This window comes from Stigmatopora nigra, chromosome 3 (assembly GCF_051989575.1).
Source record: "Stigmatopora nigra isolate UIUO_SnigA chromosome 3, RoL_Snig_1.1, whole genome shotgun sequence".
In the NCBI taxonomy this organism is placed as follows: Eukaryota; Metazoa; Chordata; class Actinopteri; order Syngnathiformes; family Syngnathidae; genus Stigmatopora; species Stigmatopora nigra.
The window spans coordinates 436,538-462,846 of record NC_135510.1 but is presented as its reverse complement, the minus strand read 5'-3'; the positions used below and the strand labels follow the sequence as shown (position 1 = coordinate 462,846).

General features: G+C 38.9%; 1 protein-coding gene across 1 annotated transcript in view; it reads left to right on the top strand.

Annotated features, from left to right (window-relative positions):
- LOC144194254 (uncharacterized) overlaps nucleotides 1-26,309 on the top strand; it is a 100,913-nt gene that overhangs the window by 24,705 nt on the left and 49,899 nt on the right. Inside the window, exons 4-5 of the mRNA XM_077713183.1 lie at nucleotides 3,060-3,160; nucleotides 11,097-11,189. Of these exons, the coding sequence (XP_077569309.1) occupies nucleotides 3,060-3,160; nucleotides 11,097-11,189 (194 nt within the window). The remainder of the gene's footprint in view (nucleotides 1-3,059; nucleotides 3,161-11,096; nucleotides 11,190-26,309) is intronic.

Here is a 26,309-nt window from a genome sequence, read left to right as displayed (position 1 = left end):
TAAAAATACATAAAAATGTGAGCATTTATCATTAATTTCACCACTTTGAAAGTAAAAAAAAGTCGTAATTCTTTTGATAACATTATTTCACTGTTGCGAATCAAAGAGTATCAATGAGAGTATGCATGCAGAAAAGTGTAATGAAGAAAAAGCATGATTTTAAAAGGCGCTAGAGATAGTTTCGGCGCCACAGTGCCGGCGTTACACTCCCATTGGTGTGTTCGGGACTTAGGTCTTCCCTTATTTTCCCACACAGGTTTGCGGAGAGCCATATACACCCATCAATAGAGCCACATATGGCTTCCGAACCATAGGTTCCCTACCCCTGTCGTAGAGAGATGTTAGTAAGTCTTACTTTGTGATGCCTGAAGATATGTTTGGTGACTCAAGGTTTTAATACTGCACACTTAATGTTGATGTTGCCTCTACATTTATGATTTCATAATTATTAACCCATTTATGATATATATGAAAAAAGACATAAAAGAGCAAATGATTTATTAGGTTAATAAAATGAATGAGACATGCAAAGACATTTTCTAGTGGGGTGGTAGCGCAAGTGCCCACTCAAGTGAAGTTGGTGTAGGTGGGGAGGAGGAAGCAAATATTTGGCAGCTGAGAAAACAGAGGTGCTCACGCAGAAAACTTAACAACCTAAAATTGTGTTATTATTAGTGAAATATCGATCAAGCAACGTTTGCCTTTGACAAATCATAATTCTCCTGAAATGCACAGAGCATGCGTTGGAGGCGATTGCACGATTTTGACTTGAGAACTTGGATAACAGTCTTCTGCTTCTTTTCACTCACACTGGGACTAACTTCCTTGGTGCCCATTTAAAGAAAAAAGAAGAAGAAAGTTGCATCGAGTTGAAACGGCGTGTTAGAACACTATGACAAGCGAAGGTTGAAGGCACACAGAAGTCATCATGAAAGTCACCATTCCGAGCCAATGGAAGGGCAACGGGGTATCGGAAGATAGCCAATCGACGAGTAGGTTCATCACGCCAATTCCAAAATAAAATACAATATGCAACAAGTGTATTTAGTTTTTTAAGGGATGTTTTGATTTGTTTTTATTTCTCTTTCATAACATGAATTTCTTTCATGAAGAGAAAAAAATATTGTCTTTGAGAAGTTTTGTAACCTGGATTTCATATGTAGCAAAATGTTCAGGTAAACAGCAGCAGAGGTACAATTTAATCATACAGTATATAAAGCACTATTTAGATGTATATGCAGTCATATCTCTGCTTACGAATGCCTCCAGGTACGAAAGGTTCAGGTTATGAATTTTTTTAAATACAAATGTGTGACTCGAGATACAAAAAAGATTCAAGTTACAAAATTCCCCTAAAAGAAAATGCTTTTCTTTATCCGTTATTTTATTTTAAAATTGGCACTGATGCATTGATTCTTACTTGTGAACCTTGCTACACTCTACTGGGCTCTGATTGGCGGTGTCACAACAACCTCTATCCATATTTTAAGGTTCTCTCTTATGTACTTTTGACCGCCGTTCGTCGTCACAGAGTTCTGATGGTGTTTTATTGTTACCAGTGCGAATGAAAAGAAGTAGTCAGCGTGGAGGACAATGGCGAGTTAATGGAACACTCAGCTAGAACGAGGACAAGGAGGAAGCAGCGAGCATTTCAGCAGCAAAAATCTGAGAATTGCTGGAGAAATTTCATGTACTTTCTGTCTTTGACCTGTAGTATCATTCTGATTTATGGGATTTGCGTGTACATACACAACGTGCTGAAGAAAAATTCCTGGACTTTCACAAACGCAGCACAGATCTGGCCCCACTCCTCATAAATGGAGAACAGAGTCCAGTTCTTCAAATTCCTGGGGGTCCACATCACGGACAAGCTCTCCTGGTCTACCAACACCACGGCAGTGGTGAAGAAGGCACAGAAACCTGAGGGTACTCAGAAGGAACAACTTGGACACTAAGCTTCCGGTAACCTTCGAGCCACTGTGGAGAGCATCCTGGCATACTGAATTACAGTGTGGTACGCTGGAAGGACGGCAGCAGACAGAAAGACCATACAAAGAGTGATCAACACCGCCCAGAAGATCATCGGCTGCTCTCTGCCCTCACTGGATGACATTGCCAACCCTCGCTACCTCAGCAGAGCCGGGAACATTGTTAGGGACCCATACCAACCTGGTCACAACCTGTTCCAGCTGCTGCCCTCTGGCAGACACTATAGGTCTCACAAAGCACGGACAAATAGACTTAGGGACAGTTTTTTTTCCCACAGTCATAAGGACTCTGAACTTGCATTAGCACGACAAAATCCCTTCTGTACAATAACTTTAGGGTGTGCAATAACAATGTGCAATATCTCAGATTGTGCAATTTCTTAGAATTTACCTTGCCAGGATGTGACTTTTGATATTTTTATATAACTTATTTATGTTTTTTTAACTGGTAAAACACACTTTGTGGAGTAGCACCACCAATTGCGTTATACGCAGCTGCGTATGATGACATAAAGACTTTTGATTTGATTTGAAAAAAATCCAGAACATCCACAAAAAATGTTAACAAATTGGGCCATCGCCCACTTTTACAAAATTAGTCTTTTGCTTTATAGAAACATTATCAAGAGTCGCCAAAGTTTATCGTCTTTGGATAGTTTTTTTTTCCAATCGTCCGTCAACTAGCACAGCAAGTGCAACTTAAATCCAAACATGAACCAGTAGCGACTAATAAAATGGGTAAAAAATTAAATTCTAAAGGAATCGTGAAACGTTAATGTTTGTTGTTGATTAATGTTGTTGTTTGTATTTTTAATGTTGCCTTCATTCGTTCGTGTTTATGTGCTCTCTAAAATTGCCAAAACTTTGGCATTATCAATCCTAGTTGGACGTTGCCTCAGCCAATGGCATGTTTTTCCTATTTGCTTTGAATAAAATATCTCAACTCCAAGTTTCAACCAGTTTTGTTTATTTCAATGTATTTCCTACAAACAAGATTGCACTATTTTGTCGTTTGTGTTTAGAAATTCCCTTAGTAACTTGACAACAAGCATATAATGTTGTATCACCCAGGATCAGCTACAAGACAGCCTACAGAAGAGGTGTGAGAACAATGTACAGACGACGCTCTCAGTGCTGCCCGGGTTTCTATGAAAGTGGAGACCTGTGTGTTCGTAAGTTGTCTTCTTGTAATTTCATTACTTTCTCATAATCTGGATCCAATGGGGATACAAGTGTTGGCATTGCAATTAATAGATTAGAAAGCGTCTCAAGTATAATTCATGGCACATGATTTCCTGCTTCCATGGTGAGGCCTTTTGTAGTCAGAACTGGAGATGAGCAGTCATTCCAATATTTGTATTTCTTTATATTTATTAATCCTTTATATTTCCATGTGCCATATAGATGAATCTGTTCTTTAATTTGTATTTTGAAAAGGCAGTAGGCCATCGTATTTTGTATTAATCTACTTTAGTGCAAAATATATTGATATTTTCCAAGCACAAAATACCCAAAAGACAATTTGCATCACAGCATTAAGTATATGCATGCCACTTTGGATTGTTTCCGTAAAAGATTTGGTGTTTTTCTTTGACTGCAAACAATAGTTAATGAAGAAAACCTGGCAAGTTTGATGCATGCAAGATGTTTCAAGATAGGAGTGCTTCTTCCAACAATGGCAAACAATAAGAAAAGGGTTCAAAAACCAATGCTGGCTTTTATCAGAAAGTAAGACTGCTTATGTCACTATTTTAACAGAATACAGTACTTTTTCAATTGTACGGAAGATTCCAAGGTTTGACAGGGGCTCTTGAATGCTGTATCATTCAATTACTTTGCAAATTACCGAAAGGACTTAACCTGTATGTAGTCATAGCACAGTTTTGTTCTCATTTGCTCCAGTAGAGTGTTTATTTCTATTTGATGAACTGGTAACTTGGTGCTGGGGCCCATCCCAGTTAACTCTGAGTGAGTGAGGATCTACCTGGGAATCAAACCCTCGTCACCCGAACTGTGAGCCCAACGCGCTAACCATTTATCCAGCAGGCCGCTGTAGTTTGATACATTAACTGTTAAAATAATTTCAGTAGGCATAAACTCCAGAAAAAATGTTTTAAACCTTAAAACCTGAAGGTTTTGCAGCCGTTGGTTGAAATAGCCTCTAGATTTTGTTTATACATTTTCACTTACCGTTATTATCACCACTCCAATGAAATAATAACATTTAGTTGTAGAGAAAATCAATCAAGTTTTGTTTTCATTTTATAAAGAAAGAATAAATAATTGACCTCCTTGCAGATGTATCTGTTTTGTTTAATCCTGTTTTCATCTAGTACTGTTGCCCTTTCCACAAAAGAAAATACATTTTCCACCCTAGATGGTAAATTCTATAGCATAGTCCTGTTTTTTTCATAGTGAATGCGTTGCCCTAGGGGTGGAGGTGTAGATGCCAAGCAAAGCATATTGTGTGTGTTTATTCAACATCAGCTTGTAAACAACCTGAATTGCTTCTCGTGCAAGGTCTTAACAAATAACCAAGCCTTTTGTGTTTTCACTGCCCGGAGTTAGCTGGGATAGGGTCCAGCACCACTCACGACCCTTGTCAGGATAAGCATCAGAAAATGAATGAATGTATCAAACTAAATATTTTATATATAAATTGTTTTAGATTAACACGCAATTCTATTACGTTATTGGAAAATTCACAATTCTGATTTTGCTCACAGTGATCATCAGTGTGCTAAGGAGTCTGTATGCCCAGAAATGAAAAATTAGAAGGAACATTGGCTGGGACGCCCCGCGCGCGACCTTTGTGAGGATACAAGGTTCAGAAAATGAATGAATGAATGAATGAATGAATGAAAGGAAAAGGACATTACCTCCACTGAGCCAAATGGGTTGCTCCAAGCAGGAGACTTTATCTAGCCAAAGTGGTTGCACATTGCTCAACAAAATGTAAGACATTACATTGCACAGATTAGATAATACGTTAAACACCTTAACTACAACAGGATGCCAATCCAGGCCCTATCTAGACATGTAACTATGTTCTCACGTTTCCTCAATCTATTCCTCAAAGTGAAAACTGACAGCTGACATTTGTTAGCTAACTTGTTAGTGACCCAATGTTGAAAAATCCCTGTTTTTAGGAAATTTGTCTTTGGTTTTGTGGCTTCCAATATGCCAATATGCTTCAGGTAGTCACTTGAGCAGCACTAAAGGGCTGCATGCGTCTCCGTATGCTATGGTTGACGACCCGGTAAACCGGTATGGAAAATGAATGATTGAATTAAAGTTTTCTAATATACAATTCAAATTCAGTTTTTGGTTTTTTTTAGCCACTTGAACAATTCAGATTCATTTTGTGGTTGCACAATTTGTTGCCAGAAAAACTGTCAAAAAATTATAATGTAAAACAATAATACCATACAAAATCTAAAATACAGATATCAGATATAAAGAAACATTAATGTGAGGCATAAACATAGTGGGGTATAGAAAAAAGGATTGTGTAATGGCATTTAAATTTGCATCTTCAATTGGATGGATCATGCTGTATTTTGTACACAGACATATTTGACTTTCCCTAATGCTCTATTTTCTATTCATCACGAATTATAAAGATACAGTCGTACCTCTACTTATGAAATTAATTGGTTCCAGAACTTTTTCCGTAATTTGAACATTTCGTAAGTAGAGGTGTACTTTATATGTAAATTCTTTAATTTGTTCCACGGTCCTCACACAACTACCAACTAAACCCTTTATAATTGGTCTAAGTGTCCCAGTTTTGTATGGAAGATGTGAGGAAACAAAAATTTGAGAAAATTATAAGAAAATTATTTATCAATGTCTTAAAGTAAATAAAGCATATGAAAATGTGTCCTGCACCTCCGCGGCCGTTATACTGGGAGACGTAATACCCCTGTCTGTGTGTGTGAATAAATGTGCTGCATGGCATTTGTATGGTTTTTAATCACTTATAAAGGGGAATTCAAAATAAAATAACAGATAAGGAAATGCATTTAGATTTTGGAGGATTTCATATCTTGGATCTTTTTCGTATCTTGAGTCACTCCTTTGCATATAAATAAAATGTGTAACCTGAAACTTTCGTACCGAGAGGCATTCGTAACTAGAAGTATGACTACTTTTTTTGTCATCAGCATTCACTTACACAAACAGAAAAGAAATATACATTACATATTTCCGAGTTACGGGTGCCAAAGTCTCTCAACTGTCAGGTTGTTGTCGACCTGCATACTTACTACCTAATGAATGATGCAGTATTCATTGTCTGGTGCACAAGCTATCCTTAAATTATGAGCTGAAAAGGATGATAGAAAATTTCAACTTGTCAAATTTGAACAGGTTTTGCATTTTATATTGAAAACGATTCCTCTGATCTTTTCACACTTTCAACTTTAAGTTTGTTAAGTGTGTATGGATGTGTGCGCTCATCTGGAAGTCTAACTATAAAAGCCATATGGTTTCTTTTATTATCTATGTTTATGCGATAGCAGAATTCATCACAACTCATGTTCTTCATACTTGTGCGTCAACAGTGCCTCATGTGCATAAGGTTAACACATTTTAATATGTATTTCTCTGGCAGACTGGCACCAAGTGGCTTCCAGACCGGTGGTGTATACCCCTATTCTGGATGATTGAATTGAAACTAAAACTAGACTTTTCTGGATTTCTGCTGTGTAACGATCAACTACATCAGGGGTGGAAAAATAGTTAGACACAAAGAGCTAACATTTTATACTGTGTCAAAGAGTCACACTTTGTCAGACGCAGCATAAAAAAATCCAATCTGCTAAATAATTTTTGTTCATTAGTTTTCTGAACCGCTTTATCCTCATTTGGATTGCTGGGGATGCTGAACCTATCCCAGTTCACTCCGGGCCAGAGGCGGGGGACACCCTCAATTGTTGGCCATCCATTCGCAGGGCACAATGAGACGGAAAATCATTCAATGCACACTCACACCCATACCTAGGGGCAATTTAGAGTGTCCAATAAACCTAAAATGCATGTTTTTGAAATGTGGGAGGAAACCGGAGTACTCGGAGGAAACACACGCAGGCTCGGAGAGAACATGCAAACTCCACAAAGGTGGAGCGACCTGGATTTGAGCCCAGGACCCCAGAGCTGTGAGGCCGACGCGTGAACCATTCAGCTGCTGGGCTGCCAAAATGTTATTTTACAATATTATTTTTCATTTCTTATTAATGGGCCCTGATGAATTTGATTGTGCTTTAAGAGAGATTAAAAATAAGAGAGACATGAAACGAGGCAAAGAGCCACAGTATATACAAAATATGATCAATAGCAAAGAGCTACATTAATTTAGGCCAGGAGCCGCATGCGGCTCGAGAACCGCGTGTTCGGCACTGATGAACTACATCATCATAAGAAATTGGTGGTAGGAAAAAATATGGATCCATTTTAGACTGGATGCAGTGACACTTTACTCACCCTATGGGGGAGCAGATGTTCTATGCCACTAAGTTGATTGGGAAATGAGTGATAATAGTCTAGATCAGGCATAATTATTACATCGATCATGATCGACCAGTCAATGGCTAAGTTACGCTTGGTAGATTGCCTGGGAGTAAGATTTGATCCAGTCCTTTAGTTTCCTTCGGACCTGAACGATGTCTCGTTTGTACCGCCACATCACAATGTTGCCACAACAATACTCACATTTTTGTAACAACCCTATCTGACTTGTGAAAACTTGTGCAGTGCCTTGGATAAGTGTGCATAAGTGTGCAGCCTTGGCTGACATAAACAGCCTGTCACAGCTACTTGTTAAGGCTTTTCTTTGATGTTAAACAGCAAAAAAAAGTGTGATCACCTTTCGACAACACAAATATTAATATAACAAATAGATTATCCTGGATAGCCGCCCACATTGCCTACAGCAGGGGTGGCCAACCCGCGGCTCGCGAGCCGCATGCGGCTCTTTGCCCGGTTTCATGTGGCTCTTACGTCCATATCAAAGTTTGTATTTGTGTTTTATTTTTATTTGCGTGTGCGCTTCGCTTGAGTTCAATACGGTATTTTCGTCCAATGCGCATGTGCTTGGGATGAAAATGCCTCAAAGTTTCCCAGTAGGAGCAAGGTCATTTGAGTAAACGTTTTTAACAGAGTGGGAGAGCTTCCGTGAACCAGAAGCAACAACGAACAGCGTCGCGCACACAAAAAGTCTCCCAAAGATCGAGCGTCGGCTGAAAAAGCCACACCCCCTGCGAGGCAAACCAAGGCGAGAGTGCTCACCCGGGAGCAGCCAATAGGAGAGCGAGGTGTACACCCACGTGGTGGGCGCGCTATAAAAGCCATTCATAATAAATGACAGCTCACAAGGAGCGAATGTTGCGCAAAAAAAGGCTCTGATTTCATGACAGAAGTCCCACTAAGTAACATGCATAGTAAAAGAAAAACACTATTGTAAATTATTATATTTTTGTTTGTGGACTTGGTTGAACTGAGAGTTTGTCTGTGTGAGACAGTGCACACAATGTTCATTGTTGATAATGACTGGCCTGTGCTGTTAGTACTGTAGGAGTCAATTTATTTCATTACTATGCTGGTGTGTGACATTTACAATAAATCTGGCTGAGCAAAGGTATGTGTGTGATGTGGCTCTTTGCGGTAACACAGTAAAAAATGTGGCTCTTTGCGGTAACACGGTAAAAAATGTGGCTCTTGGTCTCTGACTGGTTGGCCACCCCTGGCCTACAGCAACAAACCAACCCTGCAGTAGGGGTCTAGATATTTCGTAGTGGGTAATCATGCATGTATTTTGGTCCAAAGTCCAGGTGTTTTGGAGACAAGCAGTAAGATTGTTCGGTTTATTAATTGACTTTCAGGAAGCCAGTATGAGGATTTCATGACTGGTATAATATGGTATAGTCTTCTCATATTTGTAAGGACTCTGGTAGGAGCATTGTGAAGTAGCTTCAGCTTCTTGATTGATATTTTTGTCAAAACTTTTAAGTGCGCCATTGCAATAAACCTATTAAAAATGAATGCATGGATAGTTTTTTTTCATTTCCTGTTTAGACAGAAGGTTCTTAAACCTGCCTTTTTTGATGGTAGCAGGCTGATATAGTGGTAATCTAAAATGGCTCGCAAAGTTCTGGTCTGAGTCAATAATTACACAGGATTTATTGCTTGAAATGAAAGTGAGCAAAGGTGAGAGCAAATCTTTGACCTTTCCTTTTGGGCCCTCTGTTTTTCCTACATTTAGTTGGAGAAAATTCTGGCACATCTATACATGGATTTAATGAATACATTTTGCGGTACTCAATAAGACTATGGGATGATATATCCATGTGGAGACAGTGAAAAGTACAGTTGTGTGTCATCTTCTTGAGTATGACTGAAGATTATTTCATGTTCCATAACAAACACTACATAAATAATGCCTGTCCCTTTTAAGTCACATCAACCTTGGCAACTTTTCTAGTGAAGTCTCTTGAGTTTGTATATCAGCATCAGGGCTTCGGAGATCATCTGTCTAGTTTGAACAGATGTGACTTCTGTCCATGGTGCTGACTGACCAGTAAAACGATGATTTAGGGAAGCAATAATTCGGTCTATTTCCTATGTTATGCTGATTAATAAATGTTGTTTAATGTCGGCTTTTGTCCAATGAACGTAGTTTCCTATTCAAACAACAATAAATGAACACATTTCCCACCCCTGCTTTAATATTAAACCTCTTTTTAAAGTACACTCTTAGGCGACAAATTGTCCGTTCGACGAAATGTCCGGCGGCGGATCCGGCGACGAAGTGTCCGTCGACCAAACGTCCGTTCAACCAAACGTCAGGGGACAAAGTGTCCGTCGACCAGGTGTCCGTTAACAAAACGTCCGGTCACGCTGACTCCTTGTGCCTTGTGATTGGATGGCCACCAATTCAGGATGTCTCCTTGGGCGCTAGCACCCTCCATGACCGTTGTGAGGATAAGCGTTTCAGAAAAAGAATAAATGAATGAATTATTCATTCATTCACCTTCCATAACGCGTATCCTCATAAGGGTTGCCAGAGTCTAGCCTAACTGATTCGCGCGAAACGGAGACCACAACCTAGACTGGTCACCAGTCAGCCGTAGGGCACGCAGATAGACAAATGACCATGCCCACTCAGAATCACACCGCCACCTGCGGGAATTGAGTTGTGTTTGGTTCGCGTGTCGCATGAACGTCAACTAGATTTCATGTAGGCCGGAAAATTTTAGATATAATATTTGGATTTAAAAAAAATCGGATTAAAAGAACTGGATCAAAAGCCCGAAATATTCAGTTTTTTTTATAGATCTAAAACAATTTTTATTTGAGCTTTTTTCTTAGTAAGGGAAAATGTCTTTTGATCATTTATTCTTCATTTCAAAAGGAAACCAAATCTTTTTTAATGATATTACATATTAAATTAGAAAACAGAAAAATATTTTTATATATTTATTTGTAGATTTTACAAAATGCTTTTTGAACTAAAAACAAGAATATTTTGACTATACATCTATAATCTTGTAATTAACTTACTTGAATTTGACCCTAAAACAGTCAGTTGGCACATAATTCATTTTCTCTGGCTGCATAAAGAGATGGGGAGGGCCAGATTTGGCCCCTGGGCCGCCACTTTGACACCCGTAACCTATACCATCAGGCAGCCTATGAATTATTTAATAAATTAAAATTGAATCATTGAGGGGAAAAAACATTTGAGAGGTTTCATACCTTTCAAATAATAATCTAAGAACCTAAGATAATTATAGAAAATATGTTTTCATGTCAACATATGCATATATCCCACATTTTTAAAAATGCAAACAAAATTAAATTAGATAAGATTAGAACTTTATTTCATCTCGTATTCGGAAAATTTCCTTGATTGCAGTAGCAAGACAGACACAAAAGACTTAGGCAAAAAAAAACTGGAGCCTCACACAGGAAGTCCACAAGGTTCTGCAGACTGAGACTTAAGGGAAATATGCATCAGTTGAGATACAATTTATAGCTTATCATTAGTGCTGTAAAATCGGATCGAATGGGTCTTAATTAATTATTCGTTGTTCTTTTTATCTATCTCAGCCTTGTGTACTGAGGCGTGTGCCCACGGTCGTTGTGTCGCACCTGACACCTGCCAATGTGAGCCTGGCTGGGGAGGACTGGACTGCACTAGCGGTGAGTTCAAATCTATTTGGTGCATCCATATCTCATGACAACGTATACACTTGAATGCAAATTGCACAGTTAATAATTGAGGGAAAGTTAGTCCAAGGGCTTCATCTGATGACAGAAGTAATGTGATTGTGATTCTTAACTTTTTTATTTATTGAAATCCATCTGAAATAAAAGACAAAAATAACTTAACAAACCATTTAAGTCATGCATTTTATGTGGTGGCAGTAAATACAGGTTTTCACACAGTAACATAAACCAAGAAGAATTGTACAGAGAATTATTCTAATATTCTGAATAAGTAGCAATACAAGAGAAAATCATTTATTTATGTATTGAAATGAATAACAAAAATGCAAGCGACCCGGCGGCTGAGTGGTTAAGCACAGTAGGGGACCTGGGCTCAAATCCAGGTCGGTCCACCTGTGTGGAGTTTGTTTTCATGTTCTACTGGGCTTGCGTGGGTTTCCTCCAGCTACTCTGGTTTCCTCCCACATTGCAAAGTCATGCATGGCAGGCTGATTGGACACTCTAATTTGCCCCTAGGTATGGGTGTGAGTGTGCATGATTGTCTCTATGTGCCCTGCAATCAGGCCTGGAGTCAGCTGGGATAGGCTACAGCACCCCCTGCAACCCTAATGAGGATAAAGTGCTTTAGTAAATGATGGACAAGCATGCAAAAAAATTTTGTATTCATATTGAAGGGCAGGTGCATAATTATCTGGAGGAAACTAGCGTTATTCAACAGAGAATGCACATTAACAAATGCACACAAACACACCCTGAACATTACGTTATGAATTCAAAACAATTTATCATTAAAAAGAAATTGTCATCTATTTTTATTATGATTTTTATCTTTGATGATTTTTTTCTCATTTAATTACTTACGCATTTCATTAATCGCCACTGCTTCTTACCTGTTTGGATTTACGTTCCCCTTCGGTGCTGCTTTAATAGAGAATCAACGCTGTCACTGTACCTCCTGCAATTTCTTCCTGTTCTATCCAAAGAAGTATCAGTCTCTCCATCTCATCATTCAGTGACGACCTCATTTTTCAAATCACAAAAAGGCCCTGCAAAGGAGTTGTCCTTTTTAAAGCTTTTTTTCTACTTCAATATCGTAGTGATGGTCGAGGTGTTACTGCCGTATTGCCTTGAAATATCAGTCAACCCCATCCCGCCTTTTTTCATTTCTCTAATATGTTCTTAATTTCATTCACACCAACTATTGATCTATAACCCTTATGAAGCCTGATTTATGAATAGATGTGTTGGTATGTGCGTGTATGTTAATATTATCTCGCTACATTTGTCCAAACCGTGCAACGTAGGGATTTACATTTTTTATGATGGCCAGGAACGGCAGTCAGATCCTAATAGACGGATTTCTTCAACTTCTTTAGGTGTGTAAACTCAATCTTTTATTTGTTAAAGTTTAAAGCAGGGTTAATGTATGGATCATTGTTTTTACATGATGTGCCGATACGGACCGCGTAACTGATTGGTCATAATGTAAGATGCCTTTCCATGTCATTTATTGAGGTCCTTTTTGGAAGAATTTCCGCCAGGAAGTTTCCAGGTGCTCCCCGGAACACTTATATTTCCTGTCGTGACGGGAGTTATAAAACATCCATAACCTGAAAATGTTGTATGTAGAAGCATTTGTAAGTAGAGGTACCACTGTATCTGCTGCATTTACATTTTATTTTCAGTCTCAGTATTTTTCCTGTAACTCTGCTGACTGTGACAGTATTGACACACCATTAGTCACACAGCCACCAAATTCTTTACCATGCTTTATTTCTACCTGGGAGTCAAGAGACTGAGACATGTCTAAAATGAGGGCTAAGTGAATTTGCCACCACTTACATTCTGAGGAAAGCAAAAAGATGAAGTATCGACTTGTCAGTGAATGTAGACCCAAAAGAAATTCAAGTATTCTAGGTTGTGACTGCCATATAAATTACCAAATTTTCTCGCATATTAGCCACCTACACATATAAGCCCTACCCTTAAAATTGCCTTAAAATCATTGAATTTTACAAGATGACGCCATCACGCGGAAGCCAATGGCATCAGCTCAGTCCACTTATTGTTTTTTGTGTTTTACAGCCCCTCTATCTTTTTTTAATTACATTTTAATATTTCTTTATACATTCATTTTTACTTTACTTTGTACTTTATACGTTTTACTTTAATGTTTTTTTACAACTTTCTTTGTTCTGTTAGCCTGGCTTCTTTCTGCTTTCTGCTACTTCTTTTTTGGAACCATTCAGCCATGCCTACGCTGTCATACACGGGACTAGCTGTTACAATACGTGTACACATGTGTTACTTTGAAGGGAAAATCTTCGTACGTGGTATTTCTGAGATACTTTATGAATCGAAAGGATCGTTTGCTGGATTGCGCATTCCTAAAGGGTGTTGCTTGCAAGTAGACAAACTAAAAACCGAAGTCACGTTAGCAGTACAACCAGAAAGTGTGTCCGTAGCGGTCTAGTAAGTATGATAGATCTGAAATACAACTTTAGGAACAGGTTAAGAAAGAGTGAGACCAATTTAATAGGAAAAAGTTTTATTACCAAATTGCAAAGTGGAGAGAGAGACCTGCAAGGCCAGTTAGTTAGCCTATCTTACATTTTCGCGATGCGAGCAAACTATTGCAAGGCCAGCTAGTTAGCCTATCTTACATTCCACGATCTTAACAAGCAATAGTAAAACCAGTTTGGCCACCTGGCTTGACATGAACAAACAATTATCAAGCCAGTTGGCTAGTCTATCCCACATTGTCTTCCCTAGGTAAAATGGCGGTGCCCTAAGCGGGCAATGTCAGGGACAAGTAAGTGAGTGTTTTCATGTTCAGATAAATTATTTTTTCTTGAATTTCATTCATAGACGTCAAAACAAATTTTGTTAAGTGTTTTATTGGTTTATCTTTTCTGTACTTTTAAATAAATCATCGTATCAGCCGCATTGTCTTGCGTTATGGCATTTCGTGCATGTCAAGTCTAATTTGTGCGCATATGAGCCATATTCTCGATTCAGTCATCACCTTTTTTGCGACATGTACGGCAAAATGCGAGAAAATACGGTATTTTATGTCATTGCCATCTGTAGGACAACTCTACCCTAAAATTTAATATTGAATGACACCTTTCAAATTTTTAGCCTGTGAAAGATTTGAATGCTCTCTTAGGGATAGTAGACAATGGCATTTTTGTGTTGTTTTATTAATGTATTTGCGGTAGCTATGAATCAAAAGCCTTTATTTTCATCATACACAGCTGCATATGATGAAATTGGTGGTGCTACTTCCCAAAGTGCATTTTCCCAGTAAAAAAATCAAGACTAAGTAATATAAAAATATAAAAAGTCACATCCTGGCACGGTAAATTCTAAAATATTGCACAATCTAAGATATTGCACATTTTTATTGCACAAGTTATTCCACAAAAGGGATTTTGTGAAGCACCTTGTTGTTTTTCAAATTGATTGGAATAGTTTGGGGCATTATATGCAGCTAATTAGTTCTGACATTTTAATCTGTTACACGCAGAACATTGGCATCAAGTAAGTGGTTGCTGGTCAAACAAACAGGAACACAAGCGGGGATAAAAGGGTCAGATTGTGATGTTCTTTTTGTCAATTTGTCCTTTTCAAGCTAAATGCACTCACTGGCAATTACTGATCCACAAACAGAGACTCCAAACAGTTGCTTTCATAATTGAGATCATTTAAGCAGTGGAAGAAACAACTTCATCCTTGTCGTATATTCAGGAGAAATTTCTCACATGATGATATGATGGGTGTACTGTAAGTATTTTATCTTAATTGGGCGTCCTCAGAAGGTCGGAGTGGGTGCAGGTTTTCTTTCAAACCAGACAAAAGAACACATTTTGCAAGTGCAATCAGTTGATTACAATCAGGTGTTACCTATTTTAGAAGACACCTCATTGGTTAAAATGTGGGCACTGGATTGGTTGGAACGAAATCAGCTTTAGACTCCCGATGTGAATCACAGCTTTCAAGTCGTTTTAAAAGAATAATCCTCAAAAAATGATTCGCTTTGCCTTTCTTATGTACAGACTGTTACCATTGCAATTTATTTGTTCCAAATTTGCGCATATCATTAATGTATTTTAAATTTAAAAGTTATAAAAGACAAGGTGCCTCACGTCTTAAAATTCATGTCCAATTTTATGGAACAATACAAGAAACTGTCTTTTGAATACATGAATACAGAGTTTAGATTATAATGACGATGAGTCTCTGGGTGAGTGCATTGGGTTTTAAACTTGTATAGCACTTTTCTACCTTCAAGGTACCTACTCAAAGTGCTTTGACAGTATTTTTTCTTTCACCCCATTGACGTTACCTCCACAACACAGGGTTCAGTATTTCACTTAAAAACTCTTTGACAGGGTCAGGGGAGGGGGGGGGGGGGGGTCGTAGTAGCACAACCTCCAGGATACGGACCGACTACGCTTCCACTGAGCCATTCTGCCCCGCACTGCAGCTAGCATTTTACCCTCTCCTCTCACTAGCACCCAAATTTGCTTTGCACTGCATGTGTCCTAATGGCTCAAAAAGTCGAGTACAGAGCGTGTCAAAAAGCTGGCACAAGTAAATATAATGAAAACTACTGGTGGAATCAGTTTACATGGCACACTAGGTGTCTGATTTTAGATATATTCCATTGAAAAATCTTTCACACACACACATCATACATTTTTCTTGCTATGGTAATGTATTCTAGTCCCCCAAAAGAACTTGGCATTATACAGAGCTCCTCTTGCTGTAATCCATGTCGTGAAAAGCCGGTTATGGTGTGCAACAATACAAAGGTACTTTCAGCTTTTCATCAGGTATACTTAGTGGTCACAAACATGTCTGTTCTTATCTCTCATTGACAGCTCAACCATGCAGACACAAACAAATTCATGTTCTCTGTGTGAGTTACCTGGTGGTCCGTCCGCTGAGTGGTTAGGGCGTCGGCCTCACGGTGGGGGTTCAAATCTAGGTTGGTACAACTGTGTGGAATTTGCATGTTCTACCCGGGCCTGCGTGGGTTTTCTCCGGGTACTCCGGTTTCCTCCCACATTCCAATGACATGCATGGTAGGCTAATTGGACACTCTAAATTGCCCCTACGTATGAGTTTGAGCGTGAATGGTTCTTTGTCTCCTTGTGCCCTGTGATTGGCTGACCACCAATTCAGGGTGTTCCCTGCCTCTGGCCTGAAGTCAGCTGGGATTGGCTCCAGCACCCCCCGTGACCCTAGTGAGGATAAAGCGGTTCAGAAAATGAGATGAGATTCTAAATACTAAATTCTGTTTAGCAAATCTAAAATCTTTGACTTTCACTGTAAGCAGTTTAAGAGTCGTAATGGCTATGTCTCAAAAGTGAAATGAGCTTAGCATAAGTAGAAAGCCAGAAGTGACTCCAATGCCATCAGTAGGGAATAAGGGTGTTGTTTCACTTTATACGTGCTTTCGTGTAAATGCACCCCCCCGCCCCCCAGCAGTCCCACAATTCTTGTGTGTTCTCACCTTCTTTTTTCTGTTAGCTAGTTGATCTTGTGCAAGATGGAGTTCATGAGAGTGCAAAGTAAATAATTTATATGGGTCTAATAGGTTAAGTTCTTTGTTAGACAAGATGGAGGTGTGATCTGCAGGAAAAGAAGGAAAAGTAGGCACGAGTAAGACGTGACATGTATCTTGAAGAGATGAGTTTTCAATCCCCACTTGTACATAAGCGGTGACTCTGCAATCCTGAAAGAGATAGGAAGGTCATCCTTCCACTGGGAATCAGGGGGAACAAAGTCTCCAGCTCCATGAAGCAATCACTGTAGGAAAGAATGAGCTAAGCCGCTGGTTTGAGCTGATTGGCCGCTGTTGGCTAAATAGGGAACAAAGACCTATGGGAAGTGTGTAGTTAGGCCTTTCAAGAAGTTTTTTTTTATTATAAAATATCAGCATGGCTCATTCACCTAGCTATCTTTCTTTTTAAATCTCAAGACAGATGCTTAAAGCCTTTAGATGAATTGTTGAAGTTTACAACACAAATGCTATCACAGTACACTGGACTGGAAAATGGCGGATTGAAGTTACACTGAAGAGTGCGACAAGCAAACACTGATGAAATTAATTATGAGATTGGAGGAGATACCTGATGCCCTTGTAATCACGGCTTTCTTCTCAAGATAAGCAGGCATGTCCTTGCAGAACTTCTCCAAGGGCGTCTGAAAACTACGACTGATTAAAAAAAAAAAAACATCACAAATGATTGTGACTATTCTAACAAAAGTCGTAAAGCGAGCAGCCTGATACTATTAACATAGCCTACTACTTTTTGTGTGTATTTCATGCTGATTCTTCCATGAATTTTTCCAATCTGGACAAATTTAAATTGTGAAAACTGTAAACATTTCCTCTCATCTGATCTCATTTTCTGAACCACTTTATCCTCATTGGGGCCACGGGGGGTGCTGGAGCATATCCCAGCTGACTCCGGGCCAGAGGCGGTGGTCACCCTGAATTGGTGGCCGGCCGATCGCACGGCACAAGGATGCATCATGTTTTTAGAATGTGTGAGATTACCCAGAGCAAACCCACGTGGGCCCGGGGAGAACATGCAAACTTCAGACAGGTGGACCAACCTGCATTTGAACCCAGGACCCCAGAGCTGTGAGGCCGACGCGCTAAGCGCTTGATCCACTGGGCAGCCAAGTCAAAACATATGTCGTGATTTTTATGTATTTGTTGTCTTTCAATAGGGCAAACCTGTTCAGTTCCTTTCCATTGTTAGCTGGGATAGGCTCCAGCATCCCTGCGACCTCAACAAGGAAAAGTTGTTTTGAAAATGGATGGATGATACTACATACAGTATATTGTGTATATCTATATATTATTTCAACAAGCTTGGATTTTATAATGGCATTTTTATTTTCAATGTTTTGTGCCTGATAACTTTTAGGATTGCAGAAAATAGTCAACGTCTCTGAGGACACTGGGAAACTTAGAATTATCGCTAAATGACAGGCTTATAGCTTATAACAACATTGAATGGTTTAGTTGCACACTTAATAATCAATGTTACACTTTTACTCTGACATTAAGCATTTGTTCCTTTTGAGGACAAATGCCAGGCCACAAACTACACTACCCATCTCAGACACGGCTGGGCCAATTTAAGACTCTGGAAAAAAGAAGAAAAGATTTGCGCTAATGCTACAGAAGCTCTGAATATTTATTCTGTCCTCAGTGGTGATACAGACAAACTCTGGTGATTGATTGCACTGCCCAACACAAATATAACTTTTAAACTCAGAGCTGACAAGTGCACTTGCCCTCTTGCAAAGCCCAATTAACGGCAGCAGCAGTGTCAGCATAACTCTTAAGTTTGATCAATTGATTCACTTGAAAACTTTTACATGAAAACAGTATTGAAAATTGGGGTGTACTGGACATCCAGAAGGAGCGCAAATGTTGCCCTGGGAAAACCGAATGTATTATAGCTTCTTATAATTAACTTTAGCTGCTTCCTTAGTCACCCTGATAGGAAGTACATTGTCAAATCAAGAATAACACAGAGACAGGTTGTCATTTTTTCCGAGTATTATAGATTCCAGAGATATTAATTTATTAATTTTCAGGACCGCTTATCCTCACAAGGGTCGCGAAGGTTGCTGGAGCCTATCCCTGCTCAGGCACCCCTACGAAACGTATGGAAAATGGATGGATGAATAATGTATTTTTTTTTTTCACTTTCATTTCATTTTCTCCACCGCTCCATTCTTCATTCAAGTCCGGGAATAACATGCAAACTCCACACAGGTGGCATAACCTGGATTTGAACCTAGCACCCCCACTGTGAGGCCGACGCGCTAACCACTCAGCCGCTGGGTCACCCAAATATTTTCTTATATTAACTAAATTAAACCATACTCATCCGTAAGTGCAATCTTAGGATAGGAAAGCATTTAGCACATGGTGTTCTATGAAAAACAGATATCTCCTTTGCTAAATGTCTGTGGGCACAAATTTTGTTCTAGAATCACAGATGGTATTTTGCCTCCAATTGATTGAAAAATTCATTAAGATTTGCTTCCTTAAAAATATTACTTATAGGAAGGGATTATTTCACAGTAACAGGATGCTTTTAACACTCTTTTGTTTTGGTTACCATATACCAATAAATATGTCATTGAAAATGTTTTGTGACCCGGCGGTGAGTGGTTAGCGCGTTGGCCTCATAGCTCTGGGGTCCTGGGTTCAAATCCAGGTCTGTCCACCTTTTGTGTTTGTGTTGTCGAGCGAGTTTTTGCAGATTTATTTTCTTTAATAAAGAATATGTGAATTTCCTTTGTCTTCTTTAATAGTGGTTAAGTTTAGTGGTTAAGGTTAGGCAAACTATCTGGCGACAAAGTGTCCGTTCGACGAATTGTCCGTCGGCGAATTGTCCGTCGACGAATTGTCCGTCGACAAAGTTTCCAGTCGACGAACTGTCCGGCGACAAAGCGTCCGTTCGACAAACCGTTCGGGGACAAACCGTCCGGCGACAAAGTGTCCGTCGACGAAATGTCTAACCCTCTGTTTTTGATGTCTGAATGTAAAATTACAAACTGTACAAAGAGACTCCTTAAGTTCTGACTGAGTTCTGTTCCTATGCTGGAAGACAGCTAAAGACAATTAAAGTCAAAATGTACGTCAAAATACTGTTGTAAATAAAGTAAAATACATTCAGTTATTTTCAACACCACTTACCCTTGTCGGGAAGACGAGTTTCTGGAGGCTATCCCAGCTGACTTCGGGCGAAAGGTGATTACACGCTAGAACAGCGGTGACGAACACGTGGCTCTAGAGGCACGTGACTCTTGGCCAAAATGAAAGCGGTTCTTTGCTTCTTATCATAATATACAGTGGCTCTTTGCCTCATTTCATGTTTCTCTTATTTACATTCTCTCTTAAAACACATTCAAATTCACCAGGGCCCATTAAAAGGAAATGATAAATTATATTTCAAAGATAATTTGGCTGAATGGATTTTTAATGCTGCTTCTGACGGTGTGCTTCTTTGACTTTCTCAGTTTAAACTGTCAGTTGTAGGGCACACAAAGAGACAAACAGCCATTCTGTCAGGTTCGCCATTAGACAATCCCAAATTCATGCACAAAGAAAGAGGATTTTTTTGGGGGGATTTTCACAATCAAGGAGACCGACATTTGAGACGTTTATATACTCCGTTCTGACCTTTTCTATTGCTTTATTACATTTGGTGACCCTGATTATACATGGACGTCTCAAAGGGTTGGGTGGAAAACACTAGTGTGACGTCTACTGAATTGACCAAAACACGTCCACGGGAGTTAAAACAGATGAGATCAAGAATCCGCCTGGAGCGTCCGTGGTGGAGGGCAGATGCAGCAGGTGCAGTGGTCAGGACAGGTTCCCAGTACTCCGAGGCATGCTGGCTCCTCTTTGTTTAGACTGAACAAGGCTTTCAGGAGCAACGCTTATACTTCATTGCAAGCAAGTATGGTAAAAATAATGTGCGCATAACTCAGGGTGAGCAAAGTGTTGGATTGGATTGGATAACTTTATTCATCCCGTATTCGGGAATTCTCGTTGTCGCAGTGGCAAGAAGGTCAGAATGCAGATATAGGAAAGGCATTATAGACATACTGTGTGAGTGCTGGGAGACAATAAAAAAAAGGTAAAAAAAAGTAACTGTATTGGAAGTCCTACCAAAAAATCCACTTTATTTATTGAATTTAGTCAGTAAAGGCAAATGTTGGTTCTTTAATTCCAATTTTTTCTACCCCAGAAAGAAATTCATCATGTTTGTCCAAAGAAAAATAGTGAAATGCTATGGCAGCTCACCTCAGAAACCTTTGATTACCCAATTTCTCTCTAATCCCATGTGAGCTCACGCCATCCAAACCCTGTGATAGACAACCCATTAAAGAGTAAAACAACTTGCGGACTCTGCATTACTTCCTCACCTGCTTTCCTCCTCCTTTTCTAACAATTCCTATTACTCCCTTTAACTGCACTCTGATTAATTTCCACAAAACATGTTTATCATCCGCTGATGGCATTCATTTGAAGTGACGGGCACAATAGATTGTTTCCACCTCACAGAACTGATTTTGCTTTGACTGGAAAATAGCTTGAAATAATTCATTGGCTATCTTCCTCCACTTTGTCCACAGATGAGGGTGCAGTAGCATATACAAACCTGTCTCACTCATCTTCATCACATGAATGTAACACTCACAGACATAGGCAACAATCATCATTCATTCATTCATCTTCTATACCGCCCATCCTTGTAAGGGTTGTTGGAAACTAACCCAACTGTCTATGGGCAAAAGGCAGATTACACCGTAGACTGGTCCCCAGTCACTCGTAGAGGACAAAGACAGACAGACAACCAAAATGCCACCGAGTGGAAATCGAACCCAGACTGCCCGCACCAAAGTCTGGTGGAAGAACCACTACACCATCGAGTGGCTATAGGCAACATCATTTGCAAAAATCAGTTTGTTAGCCTTTAGTCTCAGATTTTCACAGTCATCATGGTGTGTTGGCCAGAGGAAGAACAAGGTTCGGATTTTTTCTTTTTTTTTTTTTGCGATTATTCGACAAATGCCCTTAGACTCGAAATACAGTGTTCCCTCACTACTTTGCGGTTCAACTACCGCGGACTCAGAGCTTCGCAGATTTTTTGGGAAAAAAAAATACAAATATTACATTGAAACAACATATTTTACAGTTTTTTTGTTATAACATGGATTTCACTCTCTCTACCCGTATTCTATATGGTGTACTGTATACAGGGGGGTAAATTAAAATATATATATATATATATATATATATATATATATATATATATATATATATATATATATATATATATATATATATATATATATATATATATATATATATATATATATATATATATATATATATATATATATATATATATATATTCGAATTAAATTCAAATTAAGCATTTTAAGGGGAATCCCTACTTCGCGGAAATTCACTTATCGTGGGTGGTCCCGGACCCCATTAACCGCGATAACCGAGGGAACATTGTACCGCATTTCTCAAATATAAGCCATATTTGTCGCTAAGAAACGATGTCTGATGACTAAGATGCACAATATTTAGACTGCACGAAACTGCAAGGTGACAAAAACACCGTAATGCAAGACAATGCGGCCAATACGGTAATTTATTTCAAAATAGAGAAAATGTAAACAGACAAAACGCTAAACAAAATTAATTTTGTCGTCTATGAATGAAATTCAAGAAAAGAAAGAACCGTATCTTGTATAAAACCTGAAAAAACTCACTTGTGCCAGCCACCGCTTGCTCAGGCCAGACTCAAATAGCCTTTATTGATATGCTTGTAGTGTTTACCATGTCAGCACATTCCAATAGTTGTAAAGGCTAATCAAAGGTTTTGCAGTCGATCGTTAAAATATCAGTCTGTATCTCTGCGTAATATGTATCTCATAGTATTATTGCAACCACAGATTTGGTAAAAAAGTAGACCGCTATGGACAAACTTCCTGGATGTACTGCTCCTGTGAATTTATTTGTCTACATGTAGCCAACACCCTTTCGGGATAAAGAAAGGAAATTATTGTACATTCGTGATAATGTAATAAAACAAAATTCCGCTTAGATTTTTTTCTTATTATTTCTTGTTTGAAAGTGACAGCTATTTCAGTAATATGAATCATAGACAGAATCGAGATATTTCGACATTAGAATCAATAAGTCCACCACAACATAGTAAACTTCTGGTAATAAAATTGTAATTTCTGTCATTAAGCATCAGGTTCTTGTCAAAATAGATGTATTTCTTTTTCAAGTTGAATAATTTGATATTTCGCACTTACAAAGGCAGACTTATATTAAATTCCTTATGATATTGACCCAAATAATTTGCAATCCAGCAGACGATCCTTTGGATTCATACAGTATGTCTGAAATACCACATGCAAGGATTTTTCAAAGTAAGACATTGTACTTCCTATTAAAACCATGCATATGGAGGTGAAAATTATGAATCAATGGACGTCTTATATGCAAGAAGTTGTCAAATTCAACGATTTTAAGGCAATTTTATGGGTGCGGCTTATACGCTGGGGCAGTTTATATGCCAGAAAATACGGTAAACATGATATCGATATGACTTGATTCATTGTTCCCTTCTCCACCACTAACTGTCGCCATCTCCAGATTTATATAATTCCGGCACATGAACATGAATTGATGCAAACAGATCAATAGGTCCAACGCCTTCAAAAGATACCAATGATTATATGTTGGTTTCGAGACAAGTGAATAGAGTCACATTATTGGTGTTTTTATTGCATTTTGTACGTGTGTTTTTCCATGAAAATGCTGAAACGCAAAAGAGCTCAAAGACAATACAATATTCAATATCTCTCTAAAACAGAGGCAGCAACGACTCACTAGTGCATCAGCAGAATCTACAATACGATTACCTGGAGTCAAATGGCTGTGTTGGCGAGGAGTACCTTAAAAAAATTATAAGGGCAGATTAGAACATTATATATAATATAATATTAATCCACACGTAATAGTACAATTATCTATGCCTAAATGAACTGGGGCTCAGCCAAAATATTGCAATATGTATACAATCCATACATAAAATATATCATATAACTGCATCATATGCCTAATAGGTTCATCAGAAGTCCAAAGGGAATTTCTTCTTTACATTGAGATTTATTTTCTTGCTTAGTTATGACTATTGTCATCTCACACATTTAAAAAAAAACGTAGTACGATGTTTTCTTAATTTTTCTGGGCCCTAATTATCTGTATATTTTCAGTTATTTTAATGTGCACCTCTGGGCGGCCCAGTGGCATGAGTGGTTAGCGAGTCGGCCTCACAGCTAGGACTGGGGTCCTAGTTTCAAATCCAGGTCACGTCCACCTGTGTGGAGTTTGATTGTTCTCACCGGACCGATTCAGGGTGTACCCTGCCTATGGCCTGGAGTCAGCTGGGATAGGGTCCGGCACCCCCCGCAACCCTAATGAGGATGAAGCGGTTCAGAAAATTAGATGAGTTGTGCACGTCTTTTTGTGTACTAGCAGTCTTGAGTGTCACTCCTCATAAGCAATGTGCTCCATCAAGCCTTTAGGCAATTCAGACACATGAAAGGGCTGTTTTGTATAAAACAAAATCATTAAATCATAAACATGACGCATGAAGAAAGGTGGGGAAAATCCAACTCATTCAAAAGCCATCAAGTAAATTGCTGCCAGATCTCATGCAACACTGGACAGTAAATATTTTGACAAAGTTTAATTACAGCAATTAGTTGTGAAACCTTGAGAAAATGGCAGTTAATGGAAAGGGACATTAGTTGCACATGAGTGCAATACAGTACAATCTGAAATATGACCAGAATTAAAATTAGATGCCGTCAAGATGCACTAACAATGGTCAGGTGTGCCACGGGAAATAGCAAGAAGTCATACAATGTACAACATACACAGAGAGAAAAATTGATGTGAATATAACAAGATTAAAATCGAACTATTACAAGGTTAGAATCAAAATATGATGAACGTTAAATTACAGTATACTATTACATGATTCAAATTGTGAAACAGTCATTTTGTTGCTCATTTTTCTCTAACATGAACCGGTTGTTGTTTGGTTTTTAGGGCATCAACCTTTGCCGACGTAGTCTGTGTGAGCACAACATTTTTTTGCGTAATATTAGGAGATTTAAATAATATTTGGAGAAAAGTCATAAAATGATGCAATTCAACACATTACATTGTGAACATTGTGAAAAATTAGATTTTGGAAAGGTTTTGGAGGTTTATGTGATTCCTGGTGATAAAACTTTGATGAGAATGACTATTGTTAATATAGGCGACATAGTTTAAAATTAAAAGATTTTCAGACGGTGGTGTCTCTTGAGGTTTTTTCAATGCAAAAAGTGTACCGCAGCTCAAAAAAGATTGGGAAACACTGCAGTACACTACACATCATAATTGAGTACATCCTCTTTGATAAGTAAAAATGTAATTGAAATCTTCATTAATACAAGAACAGTTTATACAATTTCAACATAACAGCATTGTACAATGCTTGCTTGACTCACCATAAACATTGGGTTGTCGGTAGATTCTAGAATACAAAACGAAATTTCATCACATCTCATTTTCTGAACCGCTTTATCCTCACTCGCGAGGGGTGCTGGAGCCTATCCCATCTGAGTTCGGGCCAAAAGCGGGGGTCACCCTGAATCAGTGTCCAGCCAATCGCAGGGCACAAGGAGATAAACAACCATTCCCGCTCACACTCATACCTAGGGGCAATTTAGATTGTCCAATCAGGCTACCATGCATGTCTTTGGAATGTGGGAGGAAACTGGAGCACCCGCAGAAAACCCACGCAGACCCGGAGAGAACATGCAAACTTCACACAGGTGGACCGACTTGGATTTAAACCCAGGTGCTAGCCACTCACCCGCCGGGCCGCCACAATATCAACAATTTAATGAAAATGAGTCGTGGTTAAGATGAGGACTAACCCTAACCCCTGACAAAAGCTGCCATGTTTACTATTTTGAACTCTATGACTTTTAAGGACATCAGCAAGGTCTTAGAGGCAATGAATGAACATGTTCCTGACAGATTACAAAATCTATCTGTGATTACTACACCCTGCATTGCACCTCTAACCATGGCGCATGTTTACAGATTATTTTACAGTGTACTTTTCTCTTGCAAAAGTTGTTTCTGAAAGAAAAACAAAGTTTTCCAGTAACATCAGTTGGTGTGTGTTCAGTCATGACGTGCACGGTATTTATGAATGCCCACAGAGCAGAAGACAGCCAGTAAGTCCTTTGCTAAACTGACACCCTGTGAGCTGTAAACTCTTTCCTCCGTTAGGTCAGATCCACCCTCTCATCGAACCGTGTTCCAAACAGCCTGAAATATGCTGCCACTAATTACAGTTATTAATTGAAAATAGGAAATCAATGGGGGTCTGAATTAAACACAAATGGGCATGTAGGTTTATGGGTCAATTGTCACCTGACAGTGCAACT